Below are 24,925 nucleotides of genomic sequence, written 5' to 3'. Positions count from 1 at the left end.
GTCAGAATGATAGTAGAAATTTATTACAACAGCAGTTTTAACTATTTTTCTTTTTTTTCAACTTACCAGTCAAAGTTTACTTGTTTACCTTAATATGCTCATCTACTGTTTTGCTCTTGCTATTTATCTGGCTTGTAATACTGGATTTGACTGAGTTGCTTTGACTTCCTTTTTTTTCATGCCAAATACTTGTTTTCAGTTTAAAATTATCTAAATAGAATGCTTCTTTTGTGATAAGTGCAGTTTCAGTGTTTTAATGCTCTCTTTCTTTCAGCTCAGCCTCAAAATCTCATCTGCCTATTTGTCCTGACTAAATTCTGGATTGGTTTTAGCTAGATAAGTAACCGCAACAACTCTTTATGAAGAATCATTCTTCATTCTTTGTAACAAAATAAAACCTTCTTTTTTGATACCTCATTGTTTGTTCATAAGAGGTCTAGATCAGTGTCTCTGTAGTGCTGAACATAATCTGTTTAAGTTGAAGTTTGTGAATATCAGCACTAACTTGCATTCTCTGTTTTTGATGAGAAAAATTGAAGGTCTACGTTGTTATTGAGATCCTTTGACACCTGCAAACTTAGAATCCTATGAGCTTTTTGTGGGTGCTAGATGCAGTAAGTCTTGCTTGTTTAAGGAGGGCAGAGAAGCTCTGGTAAAACCCCTCAAGGCCATGAAGGCTATTAGTGCAGTCAGGAATTTGGCTGTAGGGCCCCCGCTGGTTGTTGATCAGTGTTAGCCTTCAGTGTCCAAACTGCTTATTGTCTGTACCTGTTTGGAGTACTGTGCCATACACAGCCCCACCACCACTCCAAACACACCACCCCTTCCTTAATGAAGAAATAATCTTTTCATGTTGCTGAATGTGTTAGTCTTTGTTCTCTACATAATAAAAAAAATTGTAGTTGCATTTAAATGCGTAAGATTTTGTTCACATGACTGATGTCTTCCCAGAAGCATTAGACAGTGCATCTGCAGTGGAGACATTCACAGTACAGGTCACAATACGGACTGTTCCTGTAGCAGAGATTTTCAGTCTGATTTTCTCTGAAAATTAAGACTATTTTTTTCAGGTTAGCATGTAGAATGCTTTCTAACTGCAGTCTTTTTGCCTGAAGACCTTATATGTTAGATTTATTTGACTCCTTGTGTCAGTAACTGATTCTTAAATTATGTGTTCCAGATTGATGTATTGCAGTTTGTTAATTTCTTTTTTTTTTCCTTAGGGGTCTAACTAGCATTCTTCCAATTAATAAGTACTGTTTTGTAATGGTAGTTCTTTCAGTTGTCATGTATCATTATTGGAAAGTTAAGTTCTTCCCTCTTTATTCACTCAAGTGATTCTGTGCTAGACCTACCATCTTTATGATGTGTAGTGATTGTACACGACTGAACAAAATTTTTTTTTCCTCTTTCTCTGTCCTTTAAAACTAAGTGCATTGCTATTGCAAAAATAAATCTGTGGAGTCAGTTTGATGTTTCTCTTTCTGGAACACTTTCTTTTTCTTCTGTTTTTAAAAGTGTTTATGCTTACTGGATGAGCTAAAGCTAAAAAGAAACAAGTTACGGGTTTTTTTACCATAATCCTTTTTCACTATCTACCCTCTTAAACTGAAGTTAATAATAATTTTTTTCTTTTTTCTTTTTCTTTTAACAGAGCATGAAGGGAAGAAGTAAAAGTAGTCATGATCTCCTGAAGGATGATCCACATCTTAGCTCAGTTCCTGCTGTCAAAAGGTTAGTATGTGATTTCCAATTTCTAGAACAGATCTACTTTCAATATGTTATACCCAATTATCCACATGTATACTCATTTAAGAAATATCAATTCACATTACTCTTTAAAAAATTAAGAGTGCCAATGCTAGATCAGATCAAATATTTCTCTAACCCGCTAAGCTGTCACCACCACTGGCCATCAGTGGATGCCTGGTAAAGAAAGAAAACAATGCAAATATAAAGTTTACCTGAGTAGTCTCTCAGCCTCCATCAGCTTTCATCTCAGAGGACTGTCCGAGTTTGATATGATTCATCTATTTAGTAACCTTTAATAGAGCTCTCCTCAAAGTGTATACTAAGTCTCTTGTAAAACTGTTTCTGTCCACTCCATCCTCTTCACTGTTGGAAGAAGTATCTCCCCTTTTTGTTCTGAACCTGGATGCTACTAGTGGCATTTCATGAATTCTAACTTTCATTCTGGAAGAGGCAGTGAGCTGACAGTCCCTTTTATACCTCTCTTTACCACATTCCTTTCTTAGACTATCTCTTTCATAGCCTAAACTTTTAAAGATACTTAAATTTTCTTCATGTTGAAGATGTTCTTTGCTGTGATTCTTCTAGATTATTGCTTTTCCCAACCCTCTAACCCTGCTTATGCTTGAAAATATCTTTTTTTCTTCCAAATCTAAAGAACAAACAAAATATCAGGTTAATCATAAATTTGTATGCTTGAATAAACTTGATTTTCTTCTGTATCTATTTTTAGTACTTTATAAATTCTGATTTTAACCGCAGTTGAGTTACAAAGTGAGAAAATTGCATGAAAATATGTTAACTCCAAGAATTTGCTTATCTTAGAATCCTAGACTAGTTGGTTTGGAAGGAACCATTAAAATTTATCACATCCAGTCCCCTTTTAGTGAGCAGGGACATCTTCAGCTAGATCAGGTTGTGTAGAGTCCCATTCAACCTAGCCTTGAATGTTTCCAGGGTTGGAGCATTTACCACCTCTTTGGGCAGCCTGCTCCAGTGTCTCACCATCCGTATCATAAAAAACATCTTCCTTATGTTTAGGCTCAATGTACCATCTTCTGGTTTAAAACCACTACCCCTTATTCTTTCACAACGGGCCCTGCTAAAAAGTCTTTCCCCATGTTGCAGACCCACCATCTTACCCTTAAGGATATAAAGGCTGCATGCTGTAAGGTGTCCTTGGAGTCTTCCCTTCTCCAGGCTGAACAATCATGACTTTCCCCACTGGAGAGGTGATCATCATCATGGCTTTCCTCTGGAGTCCCTCTGTCAGATTTCTGTCCTTCCTGTGCTGTGACCCCAGAGCTGATGCAGCACTGCAGGTGGGGTCTCAGCAGAGCAGAGGGGCAGAATTCCCCCCCATGGCCTTGCTGCCCACACTGCTTTGGATGCAGCCCAAGGCACAATTGGCTTTCTGAACTTCAAGTGTACATCATCAATTCATGTCCAGCTTTTCATCTGCCAGCACCCCCAGGTCAGCCTTGCTGGGCTGCTCTCAGTCCATTCATCCCGTCTGTATTGATATCAGCAATTGCCCTGACCCAGGTGCAGCACTTTATTCAATAATGTCATTGATTGCAACACATCTAGAGTTTCTTTAGTGATCTTGATTAGTTATTGATTGTTTTGAGTACACTTCAAAGCCTTGACTTTTGAGACTTATTTAATATTCCCTGGTTTTTCTCTAGCAAAACTTCTTTTTTTAAAATGTGGCCTAAGATGGTTCAAGGGCCCTTATTATTAGTTTGTGATAATTAACAGTGGGTATATTAGCCTTAGTGTATTCAGATGGATTTCTTTTTTAATTCACCAAGCTGTAACAGCATAATGAATTTAAATCTTTACGCTTAAGTATCAGTAAAATGCATCTTCAAAAATATAAACTAGTTGCAATGAAATGCTACTAATTGTTTGGTAACTGAGATCAAAAACATCTCAACTGAGTTTTGGTGGTTTTAACTGTACTTATTAGTGTTTTGCTTGAATAGCTCAAGATATGGTTAGGATTTCTCTGTTGTATTAATACCCTTGTTTTTTATCTTTTTTAATTAGAAAAGATTGTGATAGTCAAATGATAAAAAATAATGTTGATACTTTTGAGATAAATGCGAGGATGATATAAAGTAGTAAGTTTACTAAAATTTCAGGTTGCTAACAATTTTTTATTTAAGAAATGTTGTGTTTTAAATAATGTTTTGCATCTCCTCTAGCACTTCAAAGTTGTTACTTTTCTTTTTCTTTTAGTGAAATGGCAAATGAAGAAAAGGATTTGAGTGAGGCAAGTATTATTTTTTTACTAATAATTTTTTGTTTTTTACTGTGGGCAGATAAGATTTCCTTTGGGGAACAAATGTTACTTTAGAGATCTTTAAGAACTAGCTCAAGTCAGATTTCTGGCAAAAGTGTGAAGGCTTTAAGCTCTAAGGTTTGGCTATTCCCAGCTGGGTAGGATTAGCATATTACCTGCTACTTTTATAGAAACTGATGGTATTGCATTTCAGTCAATTGATTAGTTATATAGGAATATGTGATATGGGTTTTGTACCACCGGGTGACAAATCACCAGAGTAATAAAAAACCTGAAACTGCCTCTGAAAAATAATTTAAATTAAGTTTGTCATGAGTAGTTACATAATTGCAATATTTGAGGGTAAGTCTGCATGTGAGTCAGAGTCCTGTTTGAAAGATTTTCTCAAGAGAACAAAAACTCAGTGAATTAATTAATTGTAGCAGTGAAATTGTATTGTTGAAGACCTCTGAAAGACATGGAATTTGAATAGTCAAGCAGTAACATTCAACTAAACACAAAGGCAGTTTAAGTACAAGAAAGTTGTCATACATGGTGCAGGTAAGCATAAGCTTGTTACCTGAAGTATGTCTCTGTCTGATCCAACCATGGATCATGGGAGTACCCCTTTGAATTGCTGTTGAGATAAGAATGTAATATATGACTAGGACTGTAATCTCACTTTCACCTAATTGAATCCTGGAAAGTATTGTTTTCTATATCTGTCCATCATGCACAAGTATTAACTACACTATGTGTTGACACAGTGGAAGTAAAAGAAGAGCACAGTCTGTCAAATTCATGTGCCTAAAAAAACCATCTTCTTACATGCTTTTTCTTTTTTCACAAGGCATAGTTTGAATTGAGGCTTTTTCATTCTTCTCCTTTGCAATTCCTGCTGTGCAGGAGCATTTTAGTGTTAGAAGGGTTTGGAGAATGCTGTTTAATTAGTAATTCTTCAGAAATTCAAATATCCCTTTCTTAAGCAAACTGGATTTGGGGAGTGTAGAACATGGATGTGTTAGGTTGAAGAATAAAAATTTAAATAAATATACCTAATTAAGCCAGAGTTGGAAATGTGAAGGCTTTTTCTCATTTTTTCTTGGAGAGGTGTTCTCTTTAGATTTCAGTACATTTAAGATTTTAGCTAAGATCTAGCACTTCAGGCAGTTACCTGGGTCTTGTGAAGTGGTACTAGTATTTTATGATCTATCTTGGAGTTATTTTAGTTAACACATCACAGGATCAGTTTTGCATTTACACAGCTGAAACATGTTGGTAGTTTTATAGCCAAACCTGGGAGCAAATAATTCTTCCAGATCTTCCTACTTCCCCCAGCCTACAAGCCCAAAGCATGTAAGAGAAACTCTTGTTAGTATTCCCTAAGCACCTGGCCTTGCTATTAATGCTATTAAATATCATCCTGTTTCTCTTGCTGCTGTCCTCAAATTCATACATTTAATTCTATGAGAGAGCCTTTGTATTAGGAGTACCTCATAGCTATTTGTGAGGATTCTTTTTGTGGCCAAGTCGTTATGAAAGTATTATATGAAGTGTATTAACAAAATTTTTTCTCACCAGTGACATTTCTTTTCTGCACAATTTCTTTTCCTCTTCCCTATTTGTCTGTCAGTTGCTAAACAATAAGTTTCATGCAGTACTATGTGTAGATAAAATGAGTTATCCACCTCTCAGTTCAATAGTCTCCTTAAATGGGAAAATCATATTACATAGTAGTCATTCTGTCATAAAATGTCTCATTACCATTGTTATTTTGATATTAAGGAGAAGAATAGGGCAACTCCACCCAGCTAGTAACAGCAGTTGAAAGTAGTACAGCTGTCAGGCAGGCAGTTTTGCATTTCTGTGTCACATGGAAAACAACTATCAGCCAACAGAACAGCCACTTCACTTTTGAGGTGCCATGCAGTTCAATCTGGATTGTTGACTCTGTTGTTAGATCTGTTTGTTGATATCAGATGGACTTAATGAGAGAGAGAGGGACTGAAGGAGGAGACTGGGTAGGAGAAAAGAGTACAGCTGCAGGAGGGAAAGCAGTTGAGGAGAAAGGGCATATCCTGTTTTCTCTGTGTTTCCTAGAAGAAAAATTGTGAAACACTTCACAAACTCAGGCTGATGGGTGGTTTAGGAAATAGGTGATTTAGCCAGGTGGGACTAGTTAAATCATTTTTTTCTCTCCAATTTTAATCCTCTTCCTGTTAGTCAGATATCTGCAATTTTTAACTAGCTTACTACTTAGAAAATGCCTTTTGTCTAGAGTTGTGCATTTTTATTCCAGAATTTTTTCTGTCCAATTAATTGTGTGTCAGTGAAATGCTCTTACCTAAGCCCTAGTCAAATCTCCACCAGGAGTCTGTCTTTATCCTTGACTGTTAAAGGCTTCAAACACAGTCCTGTCACCTTTTTTTTTTGGACCTCCCCTGCTATTGAGGTCTGTAGTCACCCATCTCTCTGACAATTTATCATGTAAGCAAATCTTCTAGAAAGTTTCATTATCTCCCCTGTCAAACAATGTCTTTCTGGTAAATTAAGGGAAATACTGATCCTGTTCCAGTTTTCTCTTCCCCTATTAAAAAGGAACAGACAAAACTCCCCCAACAACCTTTCAGTCTTTTCATTGGCAAAATATTCAGCTGTTTTACTGTGCTAAATATTCAGAGATTTCTTTCTTATTTCTGACTGGTCTTGTCTTGTCTAAATCTCAAATCTAAGCACAGTAGTCTAAAGATTCCTAAACAGTGACTTCACTACAACTTCTGAAATCCAATTCTTGATTTTTGTCTTCTATTCCCAAATTTTGCCTCTTGCTGCTTTTGCTTTTTTTATTCTCTCCTCCATGGTCTTCATGCTACTCTTCCTCCTACCTGCGTGTCACACCCAGGACATGTAGATATTCTTCCTTCTCAAATGCTTACATTCTGGCAGTCTCCTGGATACAGTGAAGTCCTCCAGATTGCAATTTCTAAGTGTTCTTTCCTTCTTTGGCTAAAATTATAATCATGTGGCATCTTACACTTTCCTTTTGCTGATAAGCATAACACCAAAGTAAATGTGAAAAGAAATACCATATCATCTTTAAGCTGTCATTCTTCAGTTAAGGTTCATACAGACTTTCTTCTTCAATGAAGGAAATAGTCAAAGCTTAGATCCCTTGATCTAGTCAGGCCACTTGTTTATTTTCCAACTATTTCTCCCTTCAAATGTCTTTGATCCAAGGTGCTTTATCCCCTTTGCCTACCTGTGCTAGGCATGGAGGCTGGAGACCTCTCCTTTGACCTCTGTAGCAAACTGCAATGATCAACTCCACAGGTTTTCACAGCTTGTTATGATCAATTTAGTATTTGTAAGTTCCCTAATGGGAGCTGATTGGCTAACCTTTTCTATCCCATCATGACTGTAGTATAGCCATGTGGTGTAGGGAGTTATGTTTTTCTTTCAGTGGAAAATGAAAGATGATACCATCATGTCTCAATATCATTGAGACAGTGGTAATGTCTCAATCAAATTTTGGATTCATGAACAATGGTACGGGTAATATCATACTGCTGTGATGTCATCTACAGACCTATAAGAGTTAATAGTCTAGAATACACGGTTTTAGGGTTTTTTAAGCCTTACAGATAAGAAGTAATTTGTGTTTGGAAAAGAAACTGTCATGTTTGTAATTTTTTTGTTACCTCTGAAGCAAATAAAGATATATTTGTTGGAAAAGTTTACTTTTTTCTTGTAAGAGATTATATTAATAAGAAAAATATTTCCATATTTGTCATTCTGTACTGAAAAAAATTTAAAGTAGTTTATTATTTAAAATCAATAAAGGATGAAGAGGAACATGATGGAGATGCTGACAGTATAGATGATGAAGCTGCCAGTAATGAGAGATTTCAAATAAAGGAACGCATTGCTAAGAAACTGAAAATTGATACAAGTGAAAATACTAAACAGCAACTTCAAGAGGAAGAAACCAAGACAGAAAGGAAAACAACTAGTCGCAGGTAAGGATTGTGTTGTTTGGTAGATGTTTTTCTTTAGATTATTTACAGTTTTAAGATTTCCATAATTTATTGATTCCTTATATGGGAGTTTTATTTTTCCCTGTGAGTTAGAAATAAAGTGTATTCATATGTATTTGTCAGTCTTTACCTTGTCTTTCTTAGTTGTAAGATTCAGTTTAGCAGCTGCTTTACCCGTGTTAACACACAGTAGTAACACATGGTAGCCATCCACCACTGAGACTCACAGAAAGGAGAGTCATTCAGTGAAGTCTGGTATAACACAGTACTCAGCCCAGTTTTCCAACACTGCAGAGGTCACATCTGTTTTCTTTACAGACATAAAAGCATGGTTTTCTGTCATGTAATTTAGTTGTGCCAGTGTTTGTGAACATCCCTTCCAACTCAGCTGGTCCTTCTTCTCACCACTTTTTATTTTGATCACAATGTCACATGCCCTGAAATACCTCTTTTGTCAATTGGGGCCACCTGTCCTGGCTTTGTCTTTTCATACCTCCCAGTCACTCCAGTTCTCCCACTTCCAGTACAAAAAGCAAAAAAAGGCTTTGCCTCTCTGTATAACAGTTCTGTGTTCAATACAAGTCCAAAGCACAGCCTCATGCTGGCTACTGTAGAGAAGATTAACTCTACCTCAGCTGAAACCAGCATGAAACTCTGATTCTGGAACACTGGTTTTCTATTTTTCAGTTTTCCTTTCTCTCAGTAAGAGCATGTTAGTACATGTAGCACAAATTGCAGTACATAAAATACAGTATTATGATCTTATGGCTATGTTAGACATAACTAGGTATTTTTTTTTAAGAACATGTACAAAACATCTTGTAAAACAGACCCCCTGACTTTTCATTCTATTGTCTTTGAAGTTGTGATGTGCGTTGCTTTGGGAATTGGCAGCTGTAGTATCGCTGCTATAGACAGATGGTCCACAGGAAGTAGAGATCAATGGGTATGATGGATAACTTCAATCCCAAAAGCTGGTTACTAGTCCTGTGGTTGAGATTGACACAATGTTAAGCTTTTGAGAGTCAATGACATGTTCTTGGTTGGGGAGAATAAACAATTACAGTTTGGAATTAAATAGACATATTCGGTAGTGGAGGCAAGGATTTAGAAATTTGAAGGTCTCTAAGAAAAGCTCTCTCTGAAAAAGAACCTTGAATTATATGGCAGCCAAATAACTTTACAACAGCAAAGGGCTTTGGAATCTGTACATATTTACTGCCGACCTATCTGTCCACCTACAAGTGCACCAATCTCTTTAATTATCCATGGGGTTTTATTAGAATGGCTGCTGGAAACAAAATTGACTAAGGTGTAATAGCAAGTTTGTAGCATGAAGAGAATATGAAGCAAGAGAATACCCTTAGGAAATAGGTACTCAAGGCCCAAGCTTGCATCATGTTAGAGCTTATTTTAAGAGACGTTTGTAGTCAGTCTGTAAGCTGCTGGCTCTACATATGGTAGGTCAGTGTGCTCTGTTTGTGGTTATTCTGTTCTCTCAGGGAGGCAGTAGTAATAGTATTAAAGCCAAATGGGTTATCTTAACTCAGAAGAGGGTTTTGTGGTTGCATTTTTAGCAGTTGGGAGCCATAGCCTTGGGAAATACTGCTTAGTATCACAAGTAACATAAATTTCTAGACTTAACTGTTTTCCAAATAATTGTCTGCAGTCCTCTGGCATGAAAATCAAAGGCACAATATTGTTTGTTATAAATAATATGCTTTTACATTTGAGGTCTGTTTAGATAAAGTAAGATAAACAATATCAAGTTTCATTGTCTGAAATAGTAACTATTTTCTCAGTGTACTGGCAATGTTTAATAATATGCTCATGGGTGTTCACCACCTACTGTAGTCAAAACCTTTGTTGATCAGAGGCAGAGATATGGGAGGTGTAAATATCAAACAAAAAGTTGGATGGACTATCCATAGCTTGAGGGTAATGTCTACTGACTTATCAGAGGGTGAAGAAACTTCTGATATCTATCAAAATTTCTTCTCTTCAGATACTTAAATGTGATAGTAGAATAATTGAACTTCTAACAACATTTGTTTCAGAGTACCATCTTTAACATGCATGACTCGTTCTGCAAAACTGTATTTATTTGTATCAGTCCAGTTTCTTTTAATCTAAATGCATTTATTTGCGAGGTCTATTTTAAAGAAGCAGTATGGAAACATAGACACTTTTGCAAATTCATGGTACTGAGATCCAATAATACTTCTAAATGCAACCATACTTGAAGTGCTGAAATGGTGAAGTTAGCTTTAGTCATTTCAGTATGTGTTTTAACCTCTTGTGTATATTTTTAAAATAGCTTTATACAGTTGACAACTTTGTATTGGATAAGAAAACTTGAGAAAAAGAGTCTCCCAGTCATTCTGGCAAGTTGTTAGAGAAGTTCTATTAGTCTGGGGTTTTTTAGAAAGCTTAAACCTAACTTCACAGTGTAAAATAACTGTTTACATGTAGGAATGTTTAGAGATAGAAGAAGTATTTGCCGTCATTGGATAAGTAATAAAATTTCTCAGCATCGCATTGAGTTTGTAATAACATGGCAGTGGCTTGAGATGACCATCTGAAGGCTTCAGAGTAAATAGCCCTCTTTTAGTCTGGTAATTAAAAATATTTCTTATAAATTTCTTTTCATCCTGTAGGTGGTGCTCGGATGCTACACATTTCTGCTTACTAGCTTTAAAAATTTTCAGTGCTTATTGCTTGCAAGACGTGCAGTGTGGGGTGAAATACAGTGGACTGTACAGTTTTTCACTCTATAATCAAGTTCAGTTGCATCCTTGTAATAAGTATGGTATTAAATGGCAATATGAAATAAGTGCTTAAAATAGCTAAACTGTTGAGGAAGAGAAGCTGAATTTTTGAGTAGTTAATACCTCTTGAATTTAATTTGGTGTTTCCTCTTGTATATTTTCTCTTAATAATCCTATAATTTGCAGTTGAACTAAGTAATCACATTTATTTTGTTTTACAAACCATTAGTATCCCAAGGAGATGAATAGTAGTAGTAACAAATAATTACTACTATTAACTACTTGTAATTTATAGTAGGTCTATTGCCTCTCCTTTGCATTCCTGTTATTTTCTTATATCCATTTGCTTGTCATAGGTAAAATAAATCATACATGAAGCTTTACATATTTTCTGTGCCTATAGAAGCAATTAGTTCCTTCATCCTCACAGCAGAAACCTGTAACAGTTTTTAAGATGTACTTACTCGAGCTTAGTTTTTTATTGAAAGACAACATGAACTAACTTGGACAAAAACCCCCACAGTCCTGTCAGCTAGACACAATCGTAGTAAAAATAGTTAATAATGCCAGGCAGGGTTTCAAGTTCATGCTAAATCCAGTTCAGACCATACAGTAAAAATTGAATATTGTCAAGATGCTTCAACATTTTCTTGGCATCAACATGAATAAACCTTGCCACACTGAGCACGCAAGTTGGCTTTTCCACATCACAGTACTATACGAGCACTTTGGAAAAGCAAAAGGTAATTTTACATGATCACATGGGAATCTTTTTTAAAAGATCTTGAAATCAAAACTTTTCGCTTTATAAATCTGCAATTGTTATAAACTATGAGTTAGATATTTTGTATTTGTAAGTTAATAATTTATGTTAAAATATGTTTTTAATGTATTTATTGTGTGCTTGTTGCCTTGTGCTTTTAATGCGAGCGTTACATAGTGAAAAGTAGTAAAAATGTGTATTTCTATGTTTCTACTTATTTAAACTTAATCTAGTATCTCATCTTGTGTTCAGCAAGCTACTTTTCTGTTAATGTTGGCTGTTAAAAAGTATAATAATGTGATGCAAATACCATATATTTGGAGCTACTTATTTACATTGGAATGTTGAGTTTTATCTGTTTCTATATGAACAGATATATTTCTTCACAAAACTACTTTTTTAAATTTAATAACTGTACTTCTAATCCTAGTAGCATTTTCTTAAACTAAATGTAACTTATTATCAGGCTTTGTCCAACAATAGAGTTTGTCTCCTGGTTTTTCAGTTTAGCACCAGAAAATAGACATTGTATGTAAGTAAGACTAGCTTTTGAGGTTCTGAATAGAAACTCTTTTTGCAACTGACTTCAAAATTCACTGTACCTGGAGAACTGCTGCTGTTTTCATACAACTAATTCAAGTATTCTCTTAATAGTGTTTTAAGCCAAAGGAGACAGTTAGATAAACTGTGTATCTCATGCCATAATTTACTGCCATTTACCCTTGAACTCACTGTTTGGCTACAGCTGAACTGGAAAGGCATTCAAATATAATTTTTTTAGATATCAAGAGAGCGTACTTTGCTCCATATTTAGTAAGTGAGTGTATTCTATTCCAGTACTTAGATACATGATTCCTAATGATACCTCTTAGAGTTTTACATTTTAACTTATCTGGGTTCATCTTGTAGCCACTGAACTACTTTTTCACTTCAGCAGGCTGTATTTTCTCTTACTTCAACCACTTAAATTCTAATTGAGTCCTTTCTATAAGCTGTAGATATTGAGTTCTTTCTAGCCTTCACAGTAAGAAATTTTTTCTAGTCTTCAAATTACTTTATGGTTTGGGTTATTTTCCATCTCCAATTTTTCAACATTCTTTAAATCTTTTCATCATTATTTTCTTATTAGCCTTAATAATGTTGTATGCAGAGAGCAGCAACTTTTTATTTTACTTCCACCTCCCTGTTCATTCACAGGTTGACCACATCAGCCCTTCTTACAGGTACTCAACTGATACCACTTATGTTGCTTGGGCTTTCCAGCTTGTTTTCAGTCATCACTCTCTGAGAATTAGTTTGTCATTTTCTCTGTTTTATAGTTCATGGATTTTGGCAATTATATCTTCAGCTTTTGTTTTATTCAGCAAGCCCAGGTTGCCCAGCAGTTCTGATATGACAGTTTGCTACTGTGACAGTATGTGCGATTCACTACCAACGGATTTAGTAGAGTTCCCTGGAGTGAATAGGTGTATTTCTACTAAGTGGTTATGTGCCTCTGACAACTATTTTAAGCAATAACTTTGTAATCTAATTCTTGAAGATGGTCTTTTGGCCTATTTTTTGTTGCTGGTTTTTTTAAGACTTCCTTACAATGTACATACTAGGAAGCACATTTTAAGCTTTTTTGGATTGACTCTAAAATTAGCCAAGTAACAACCAGTCAGGATCTTATGTTTAGTTCTATTAAGAAACTCCCTGATAGCATTTATATGCTACTCTGAAACCTAAATTTTCCCTCCTTCAATTTTTTCTCAAAATGAAACTCAATGTATTCGGAAGTTTAACAATGCCAAGTACAAGATGCTGCACCTTAGTCAGAGCAGTCCTAAGCACAAATACAGGGTGAGCATAAAATGGATTGAGGGCCACCCTGAGGAGAAAACTTGGGGGTGTTGGTTGGCAAGAAGCTTTACATGACCTGGAAACATGCATTTGCAGCCCAGGAAGCCAGCTGGGCTGCTTCAAAAGTATTCTCTTTACAATGAGAGTGGTGAAACGCTGAACTGGTTGCCCAGAGAGGTGGTGGGTGCTCCACCATTCAGTTTGTTCAAGGTCTGGCAGAGCAGAGCTCTGAGCAACCTGATCTAGTTGAAGATATCCCTGCACATTGTAGGGGCTTGGAGGCAATAACTGTTAACCATCCCTTCCAACCCAAACCATTCTAAGATTCTCCCTCTTGAATCTCCTTCCAACCCAAACCATTCCATTGTTCTGTATCTCTTGTTAAGGCTAATGCTAGTGTTTCACAGGGACATTGTAAATACTTTTATTTTATAAAAAATCATTGTTTCTGTATTTCAGAAAAGGCTTGTTCTGTCTGTGTTAAATATTTTCCATTTATATGGATGTTCTTTTAAGACTAGGAGCCATCGTTAGTAATAAACTGGCAAAACAGCTTGTGTTGTTCAGTTTTAACTTAATTTGAAGCAGGCCATTTTGACACTAAAATAAGTGTCCAAAGCTTTAAACAATTTTAAGCAATTTATATTTAAATGGATAAATTTAATCTTTATGCAAAAGTAGCTATTTAACCACATACTGAAATAATTTTAAATAATATTGAATAAAGTTCTAATCAGTATTTCTGTAAGAGTGCAAAAGCTCCTGTAATGATGAATTTCAAGAGAGCAAATAAGCAAATCTTTGCTTCTTGTCCTGTTTCAATTCAGGGTATTGAAATGTTTCTCTTAAATCATAACTTTCGGTGGCCTTTATTGCACTAAACATATTTAGGACTCTAAGTGTTCTACTTGTTGTTCTTCAGTGGTTAATAGATTTCCATTTCTGTTCTTTCACTCTTGGTTTGAATTATTGTTTCAAAAGCTTCTTGGGGAAGTACTGGGCATTGAAATGTGCTGATACATATACAGAACAGTGTGGCAATATTTTAGTCTTTCTGGTTTTCTGTATCTTGATTGACCTGTTTCCATGCAGAATTTTAGAAGGTTAGTTATTTGTGTTAGATACAGTACATCAAAAACACTAACTGAATTAGACAGTTTTTCTATTCATCATATAAATTCTACAGAAGATATTAGTTCAAGCATGCAAGCTTGGCTGAGAAGGTTGTAGGAGATAATGCAAGTAGTATTTTCAGTGTTATCAGGACAGTGCTCTTTCACAGAGAAGCACTTTCTGGAAATCTGGGCAGGACTCAGCCTCAGCAAAGGGATAGAATTTAGGTTATTATTGAAAGTAATGAAGTTATTCCATTATTTATGAATTGACTTTACAGCACAAGAACACAGAAAGCATCTGCCAGTTGTCAAGATCAACACATTTTCCAGGCATTACACTGTAGTTACAGGTGCTCCAACATACAATCCTTACCTCCCATGCCAAACTCAGCTTGTACTCAGAGCACAAGTGGGGCTCTACCTTTGAAGAGTTTTGGAGTTTATGTCAGAAATAAAGTAGACAAAATGACACATGCCTCCAGCGGTTTGCTGATAGGACTCTCCTGAATTCTAAATACATTTAAAATTGTTTTGCCAAAGAGTCTATGTCATTGTGTATCTGCATTGATAGGCAGTTATGCATAAGCAGAAGCTACCTGAAAACTTTTTTTTCTCCTGTGGTGCTAAGAAGAAGCACAGACACTAACTGGTAGGAATTCATTGGCTAGGTATCAAAAACAGTGGGAATGGAAAATAACCTGAAAAAGGAACTTATTTTTAATGTATTCTTTTAAAACCCAGTTTTGTTGAGTGTGTTAATACAATAGCAGTTTTAAGTTTCTGCGTTTCAGAAGGTATAAATATTTCCACATATTTGTAATTTATAAACTGAACTTTCTGTTTGTTTCTGTTCGGGAGTTATTTGGCTTCTATGAAGATGTCTTTATACACCAGATCCTCAGGAAAAGAATGTTAGGTACTTTTATGGTGCCTTGCCTGATCTTGTCTATGGCAAATGTTGAACTAGAAAATCACACACGCACACAAATTCACTACAGATGTAAAGAGAAAAAAGGAAGAGACTTAGTTTTATATATTTCAAGTGTCTGAAAGAAGGGAAATGTTTTCAGAGTATTTTGGTTTAGTACTGATACCCTAATTTTGTAATTATATCATATATAATCACAGGTCATCCACAGGTCATACATTCTTACAGTCATACTTACCTACATGTCAGACGCATTTTTTAATAGGATTCTGCATTAATTCATGTGTATTTTGTATGCTTTGAGTGACTTGTCATAGTATATAAATTCAATAAGGATTTGAATTGAAATTGCTAATTTTTAAATTGCCATTTATCCACAGTCATATGAAAATGCTCACTTTTGCAAATGTTTACATGACTCAATGATTGCAGTAAAACTGTTAATATAAACGAAAATTCGTAAATAAGCCTGACAACCAATGAAGTTCCTTTGGACTGGAATTTGGTTATAATTTTATGGTATGAAGCTAAAGGAGAGATAAGAATATTTTGGTGAAAACAACAGAAAAAACCCTTGGGATTGAGCAACTTTTTAAGACTGTCTCAAGAGATTGTTGTCTTCTGTTCCTGTGCACTTGGCCTGGTTTTCTTGCCAATTTTTATACAACTAGAGTGTTCTAGTTGCTTGTGGCATTCTCTATATAATAGATTGCTTGCGCAGTCTCAGTAGATCAAATTCTAAAAAGTCACCTACAAAAACCAAGGTCAGAAGTAAGCTGTCATAGGCAAGAAACCTAAGCAAGTTATAATGGTATAGAAGGTGGGTATGACCTTCTGTCCACAGTATACTGTATAAAAGATATCAGTCTTACAGTGGAATGGGAGCAGCCTCTTGCTGGGACTAGAACCTTGAATGGCATTTACTCTTGTTTTAATCTTTATATGTTTTATCAAGTCATTTTGTTATTAGTTTTTTTCTCATCCTCTGCACTAATTTCATAGCATGAATGCTTGAAAAGTACATTTAATTGATATTTTCTTTTGCTTTGCATATTTCTTTTCCTCGGTGCATGAGGGATCACCCACATTAGTGATTTTAAGGATAGCAATAATATTTGGTTTATCTAAGTGTAATGTTTCATATTTTAACCATTTTTCTTTAATATATTCCTAATATTCCTGATGATAGTGTCTCTGTAATTGTTTAAGAAACTGTAAGCAATTACCTACTTTTCCTTTTGTAAAAATGAGTTTCGAAGTTATCTGCAAGTTTAAGAATATAGTGTTTCTTTCAATTTGCATTTTTATATTTTGTTCAAGAAATTCAGTATTTTGGACACATATTACTGATACACAAAAAAAAAAAATGTTACTCCAGAATTGTTTTCAGCAATACATTTATGTTCTGAATAAGCCTATTTTCTTAGTGGTAAGGATTGCATGATTCACTTATTTTTTTGAAAATAATGTAAATTTTCCTGCCTTCTTTACGTTAATCATATTCATTGTAAAGACAAAATAATCCCAGACATACTCTTTGTAGAGTTAATGATTGGCAGTAACTTAAAAGCAGACTATACTATATTAAACACAAGCCCAGATTGTTTGGGCACAAAACCCAGGATCCCAGCACTGAGATTTTTCTTGGCTAAGCATCAAAGCTTGTTAATAGGTAGAGTGTTAGGCTGGGACAAAGACAGGATTGTTACTGTGGTATATTTCATCCTGCTGCTACTTGGCAAGACTCAGTGTATTTTTAGGTGAAGTTTGTGTGTGCATTTGTCTAGTCACCTGGAAAAAAGGATGCGTATATGACCCGTGAAAATGCAGTTAGCATAATGGGAGGTGAGAACGTGTAATCCTTATTATACAGTGTATTGTTAGCACTATATAGTGGGCAAGATACCATTTCAAAGACTTGGAGAGTTCTCAGTTGTTTAGCTGCACATGTGATTTTTTTATATTCTTGTAACATAACAAGATGGATTTAGCAGTGGTATAGCCATGGACTTTCTAATTGCTAAATTTTCATGCTCCATTTCCTTTCTTTGCTACTCAACTCTGTTGAAACATGGGAAGAGACTTTTTGAGGGTTTTCTTTCTATTATAGAATATATTTTCTGTAAATATGAGTGTTATGTCTTAAAGTGGCACTGAAATGAAGGATGACTGGAGTATGTTCAAACAGTTTCTTTAAACATCACATCTGCTGTTTAGCTCTAGACATTCAATCCATATTACAATTCAATATTTTTATTATTTGTACATGCCTTTCTACAGAGCCAAGCAGGTAATAAGTATTTTTAATATAGCATAGAAGAAGAGATGTTGGTTACCAGATTCTAGTTATGGAATGTTTATAATGAATAAAATAAAATAAAATAAAAAGAAGGGAATTAAGTTATTACCTAAAATGTTGTTGTGTTACATTTCTGATAATTAGTAGTTAATAGTAGTTGATAATTTTATAATAGTGAAACAAAATAAATTACAAAATTTTCTGTATCACAGAATGGGTAAGTTTGGAGGGGATGAATAAAATCTGTATCAACATGAATAAAGGAAACCCAACTTGAATCCTTATAAGGGTATATCTGCTTCTAATGAGGAGAAGCTGTTTATCTAATGAAAGTGGAAAACATCCAAAAAGCCTGAACTTTGAGAGGATAAGGCAGAAAAGGCTGCTAGGATCCTCTCATCCAGTGATTTACCTAATAGAGCACACAAAACTCTTAAATTCTTTTTTCTCATTCTTATCTTTTGGTGGGAAAAAACTCCCATTTTAATGTAAAGAATATACCCCACAAAAATTTTCTTTGGCAATTCCCTCTTTTATTAAGTACAAAAAAGTGCTACTGCTTTTCAGTCCTTTTGGCTCCTCTTGGACCCTTTTTCAGTCATCTGCTAGCCTTCTGTTAGCATATCTTTATTTGCAAATTGTACCAAATTTCTCTTGGACTTTAGTGCATCAAGTAGATTAGGCGTTAACCTTCTTTTGTGGCACTTTACAGTTTTCTCTATCTTTTGTTAGATGTCAGCTTCATCAAATATTATGCTGTGTTTTCTTTCTTCTCACAAGATAGACTATCAAACTATCTTTTCTTTGTGTCCACAAGTAGTAGAAATAATTTTTTTTATGAATCTAGGTAATGGTTCTGTTATTTTTGTTGAAGAACACTTTGTCACTCTTGGGCATATAATTATCAGAGTTTTATTTTCTCATTGTAAAGAATTATATAACACTACTGTTTCCGCTTCTTCTTTCACCCCCTAGTTCTCTAAATTTTATTCACATTTTATTCACAATCAGTGTTCCTCATGGCTCAGAGGAAAAAGCCTTCTAAAAACACTTAAAAGCAAACTGTATAACCATAATGTTTCTTTTTTTCCTCTGATACTTATATTTACTTGCTTTTCTTTCTGTTTTGGGATAATTCAAGAAGACAGAAAAATATGTCATTCTCAGATATCATATCAGCCTTTCTCTGATATCTGAACAGAAAGAGCTATTGAATATTTTTTTGCCTTCTCTACATTGTAAGTCCTTTTCTTTTTTTGGAGGGGGTTTCAATCCCTAACATAAAACAACAATAATAATGTAGGGGTTCTGTATGTGCTCAGAGATTAATGTCTATATATCTTCAGGTGTGTCTGTTGTTGTAGATAAACGGACAATGACTACTAAACCATCAGTTTTCTATGTAAAAATATTTTTACCCTGTGAAATAAAATCTAAGGCCAAATTAAAACTTTTTTTCCCTATATGGTCCCATTTTTTGATTCAGGCCTTTGGCAGTAAATTACGAATACCCAGTTTACCCTTTATTCCATACAATTGTTTATTCTTTGTATTTTCCTAGACCTTAAGTATAAAATTCAAGATACTAGTGAAATCGAAGTATAAAGCCAAATATCATGTGTTCATGGCATCTTTTTAAGTAAAATTTTTATTTTAAAGTAATGTGGGGGGTTTTTGTATTTAAGGATGTTAAAAGCTGTAAATATGTATGTCTGTGAATGAACACCCAACAGAAAACTGATTTGGTGAATTCATGTAGTTTCTCCTTATTCTGCTGGAGATTACTGTTGTCTTAAACCCAAATTACCTTTACTAATAATTAGAACAGGTACTACTAGTTTCTGTAGAGCGTGGCATTTTGTAGAGTCTGCCTTTTTCACCAAGAAGGTCTAAGAGGTTTGGACTAACACTACAGAATGGCTGTTACTCTGAGGGGTTATTAGGATATTATAGCATCTGGCATGAGGAAATAACCCGGGTAATACAAGTAGCACTGTTAATGGCAGTGGGACTAGCAGTTCAAAAGACACAAATTCATGGAGCTGGCTATAGGATGTGAATTTTCATTTTAGAGTTTGGTACTTTCACTGTGACATGTTTTCTAGTTCTCCTGGGTCTCAGAGCTCTGAGATTAGTGGCACTGCCCCTTCACTTTCCAGTGAATTAGGGAATGCTTTGAGGCATTGAACAGAGAGGGACCTTAAAAGGGAGCAGGAGAGAGTAGTGTAGAATGCTGTTCTGTTGTATTATTCTTGTCCACTCATTTCTAGCTAAGGGATATTACAAAAGAAGGACATATTGCTGCAAGATAGCGAGAAGTCAGTCTGACTTTCAGTGGATTTTCTGCATTGCTAAAGAAATGGGGCTTAACTGTCTTCAAAGAGACCTCAGTTGTAAAAGTTGTATAAACCACGTTACTTCAGTGTAGAATGGAAGTCTTGCCCAGCCTATCAGATAATAGGTGGAGGCATGCTGTGTGTTCTTGCACATGTTCTTACAGCAGTATGGTTGACTCTTTTGAACCCCGTGATGGTGCATGGAGTCAGTGTGGCTTATTGAGTCCTGCAAAATCTAGGCTGCACCCAGCTATACCTCCGTAGTATCTTTAAACCTCCAGAATGTGGAATGTACCGAGACATACTCACCTGGGAGAAGTGAGGTGGGAAGGTAATTAACAAAACTAACCAACCAAAAAAATGAACACATTATTAAAAAACAAGCAACCAAACAAAAACCCACAATTAACACAACAATGTAATTCTTACCACCATTTCCATTAGTTCACATTTTGGCTCATTGTGCACCTGAAAATCTGTGATCCTCTCAGTAAAAAGGTTAATGCACATTGTTTGACAACTTCCCAAGTTAGGGAACAGCAAAGCATACCATAGTCACAGTTGGATAATTTCATAATAAAATCGGTTTTTAATGAGAAGTGTATCAGCAGTACAGGCCTTTTGAAGTTCTTAAGTTTGGCTGGTAAGCAGCCATACTGAGCTCATTGATGGAAAAGCATTATTTGCTGAAAAAGCCTCATGCTTAAGACTGAAAGTCATTGTTACGTCATTTCTTGGTTAATTGGCTGCACCTGTGATTTGTTAACAGCTCTAATCCAGTGGTCTCTGAACCACGTGTGGAAAGGTCAGCAGGAGAGAGTCTGGTGCACTGTGAGGCATTGTTAGAGGTAATCTTAGTTTGGCAACCTGTCATGCCTGTTAAATCCAGATTGTCACTTTTCAGCTCATGATGTGAGCTTCTCAAAATGAGAATGGTGCAGAGAACTGGAAAATGAAGTCTGTTGTTCTTTTCCTTCAAGGCAACGCTTAGTTAAGAACACAGGGATTTTTTTAAGAATGTATTAATTTGTAGGTTTCTCTTTTGTAATGAAAAATTATTTGCAACTTTGTTTTTATTTGAATAAGTTTACCTAACTGAAACATCTCTTGTAACATTCTTTATTAAAGAGAAATAATCTTGCTAAAAGTTATGATACCAGAGAATCATAAAATTGTAGGGTAGGTTGGAAAGGACTTACCAAAGGTCACCTAATCTGATACTCCTGCAGTTAACAGAGATATTTTCCACCATATTATTTTGCTCAGAGCCCTGACCAGCTTGACCTTGAATGAACACCAGGGATGGGATAGCCACTACTTTTCTGGGCAGTCTATTTCACTGTTTCACTGCACCTATTGTAAAAAATGTCTTCCTTACATCTAGTATAAAGCTGCACTCTTTTAGCTTAAATCCGTTACCCCTATCCCAACAGGTCCTGCTGTAAAAAGACTATCTCCATCTTTTTTATAGAACCCTTTGGGTACTGAAAGGCTGCAATAAGATTTTCCCAGAGCCTTCTCTTCTCTAGGCTGAATAACCTCAACTCTTTAAGTGTTTTTTTCATTGCATAGATGTTCCAATCCTCTGATCATTTTCATGGGTCTCTTCTGGATCTGCTTCAGCAGGTCCATGTCCTTCCTGTGCTGTGACCCCAGAGCTGATGCAGCACTGCAGGTGGGGTCTCAGCAGAGCAGAGGGGCTAAATCCCCTCTCCAGCCCTGCTGCCCACACTGCTCTGGATGCAGCCCAGGGTATGGTTGATGGTTTGAGATGCAATTGCACATTGCTGGGTCAGGCCCATCATTTTATCCAGGACATCTCCAAGTTGTTCTTACTGGGACTGTTCTCATGACATCTTGCAGCACAGGAATCATGTTTTTTTCAGAGAAGGTAGAAGTTGGTAGGATTTTCATGATTGAATTAACATTTGAATATTGATTGTGAGATCGTAACATCTAGTTTGGAAATTGTTGGTTGTATATGGGTTGGAGAGTATTTCTGAATGCCTGTGGATTAAATACTAACCTAGTACAGTGTTTATGTTTCATTATTTCCCAAATAATTCCTCAAGACATAGTAGTGACTTTATGTATAGCATGTTGTTGTTGCAGAAATGGCATTATGATAGTACTCCCATTTTAAGTACATGTGTACTGTAATTCACTGTAGGTGAAGTATTGATGCCAATTCTGCTGTGGTAGGAGATAGGATCCAAATTAATTTTACGAATATATTTTTCCCCTATAAGATAGCATTCTCAAATAAGTTGGTTTTGTGTCTGTTTCAGTTACTAGAAGGCAAAATGGGAAAAATAACTGTTATTGTGAATTGGGGTCAGCAGTTGCATAGTCACCACCAGAAGAAAGAGGATGGACTTAATGTGTTCAGCTTATTCTAAACTGCAATTTCATATTTTTATTTTTTAAATTTTTGTTTTTAATGCTTATTAACTGTGGAACACTCAAACTCACAGCTTCTTCAAAACTTACTTGAGATATTAATTACAATATACTTTGGAGTATTCTGTCAAAATAAGCTTTTTTATAATGAAAATATTATGGGGGCTTCATATATTTCATAGATACTTTATGTGCTCATTTTTTTTCCTTCCAATTCAACACTGAGCAATTTAGTGTTCATTCACACTAGCCTAAGACAAAAAGTTACCAAATTATTTCTCAGGTAAGTTCATGTTGTTAGCTATTTTGATTACAAAATAAAGTATCTGAAACTAGCCATTTTGTTAAAATAACCAAAAAAAACCCAAATCACTTCAGCCATCTAAAATGTGAAATTGTTTATCAGTATTATATGTTTGAAGTTAAAGTTACTTTTCATCAAAGAAGTGTGTTTTTCTCATCTAAAAATAGGTGCTTAAATGAAAAGTAAGCCTTTGTCTACTTAAAATAGCTGTATTTCTTATGTCATAGTATCCCTTCTATTTCATAGTGGGGACAGTATCATCACAATAATTATTTTTAGTGGAAAAATTAATTGAATTAAATTTGACGATAATCTTCAATTTGTTTAAAAGCATAAAAATTGAATTTAAAACTAATTTTTATATTTAAAAACAAGTGCATGATCCAGTGAAATCAATCCTTTTAATTGAAGCTGTTGGGTTTTTTAATAACATCTCTGCCCAGAAAAAGGAGCTGTTAGCTGGTGGAATGTTAACAGATTTTAGGGCATTATCAAGGTACTGTCATATATCCTTCCTATGTAACTGAATGTAAGCCTCTTTGAAAAAAATACATATGCGTACAAAGAAAACAGTATTTTTATTGCTTTTTATATTAATCAAAATTCAGTGATACTTTTAATGAGTTATTTTCTGTTATAAACTGATTTTTGTCTGGCAAATCTTTAACAAAAATTATCTGAATAATATGACCATCCTTAATCAGAGACAATTTTTTAATCACGTAATCTATATTCCTCTCCAGGTCAGTTACAGGGGCTGCCCCTCAAATCCTGTCTGTAACTTGTATGGTTAGAAGTTTCTCTAGTGAAACTCCCACTGGACAGACAAAAATAAATAGCTTAACTTGTTTAAAGGCATAAAAATGCTTCTATTTTGCCTCTGCAGAATTTTGTCTACAGTCTGTCCATGGCAGATATATTATTATAAGGTTATAGCAAAGCTTTAGAGTTGTAGTTGTAGCCATTTTCTGATGGTAAGTTAAAGGATTAAGCAGATCCTTTCAAAACTGTGTCATCAGTAAGGTGGTAAAATAGTGGTGAGGGAAAAATGCATTCATGGGTGTCTGTTTTAATTCAAACATTTCCTCCACAAATTTACTGCCCAGTAACCTTTAGGTTCATTGTTGGTTTTTTTTTTCATTGACTGATGAAATGATAGTTGCAGGCTGTAGGCAGAAAAGGGTGGTTTTGAATAGTGGCTATTGTTCTGTTAACATTAGACCCTCTGGCTAGAGGATCAGCAAGAATGCCTGCTAAGATTAAGTGACAATGTCGTCTCCTGTTCATGGAAATAACTTGCTGATAAACTATGACAGTACAAAAAGCCCTAAGGACTTGGGGTGGGAAAAGCTGTATTAAACTTCATGTATTGCTCAGCAGAATTCTCACTTGGTAGCCAATTTGTCCACTAGTATCTATTGGGAAGTAGGAATAAACTTTCCATGTTTGTACTGTTTTGATAATTCTTGAAACAATTACAATTCATGAGGTTCTATATCTGCTTCTCTGTATTTTCGTGTTACTTTCTTGATACTAGAACATCCATGGCATTATCTGGTTCTTAGAAGGAGTTATATAATGTCTATTAAATTAATGTATTTCCAGTGCTCTTACTGAAATTTGTATCCTAAAGGGCTAAATCATATGTTCGTATTTCATACCTCCATATCTTTGAGTATTTCTTATATTCAGGCTAACTGTAGATAAGCATTCATGCCATAATTGTTTGATCAGGCTCTGCTAGCCTACTGTAAAGATACTCCGTTTTATTTAAATGCATTTGTGAGAAGTATTATTTGTGATTCATATAATTCTGTACAAACACATGCTCCAAAATACCTTAGGTTTAAAATGTTTTGTCATTCTTGAATTAATGTGTATCGAAGTTTGGAATTCTCAAAGAGAATTCTAAATTCATCTTTCAGTATTTTATCTTTACAGCAATGTGTACTTTTAGAAATTTTATAAGAAATATTGAAACTGTTAATTTAGAATTACAGTATTACTGAGGTTGGAAGATCGTTAAGATCAGTAAGTCCAAATGTAAACCTGACACTCCCAAGTCCTCCACTAAACCTTGTCCCAAAGTACCAGTTCTAC

The 24,925-nt window shown here is 35.2% G+C and overlaps 1 protein-coding gene across 1 annotated transcript in view; it reads left to right on the top strand.

The window, feature by feature from the left end:
• CWC27 (CWC27 spliceosome associated cyclophilin) overlaps positions 1-24,925 on the top strand; it is a 93,605-nt gene that overhangs the window by 6,878 nt on the left and 61,802 nt on the right. Inside the window, exons 8-10 of the mRNA XM_009098177.4 lie at positions 1,655-1,734; positions 3,994-4,027; positions 7,877-8,052. Of these exons, the coding sequence (XP_009096425.2) occupies positions 1,655-1,734; positions 3,994-4,027; positions 7,877-8,052 (290 nt within the window). The remainder of the gene's footprint in view (positions 1-1,654; positions 1,735-3,993; positions 4,028-7,876; positions 8,053-24,925) is intronic.

This window comes from Serinus canaria, chromosome Z (assembly GCF_022539315.1).
Source record: "Serinus canaria isolate serCan28SL12 chromosome Z, serCan2020, whole genome shotgun sequence".
In the NCBI taxonomy this organism is placed as follows: Eukaryota; Metazoa; Chordata; class Aves; order Passeriformes; family Fringillidae; genus Serinus; species Serinus canaria.
Note: the sequence above shows the minus strand (reverse complement) of the source record. Positions and strands in the feature narration are given on the sequence as shown.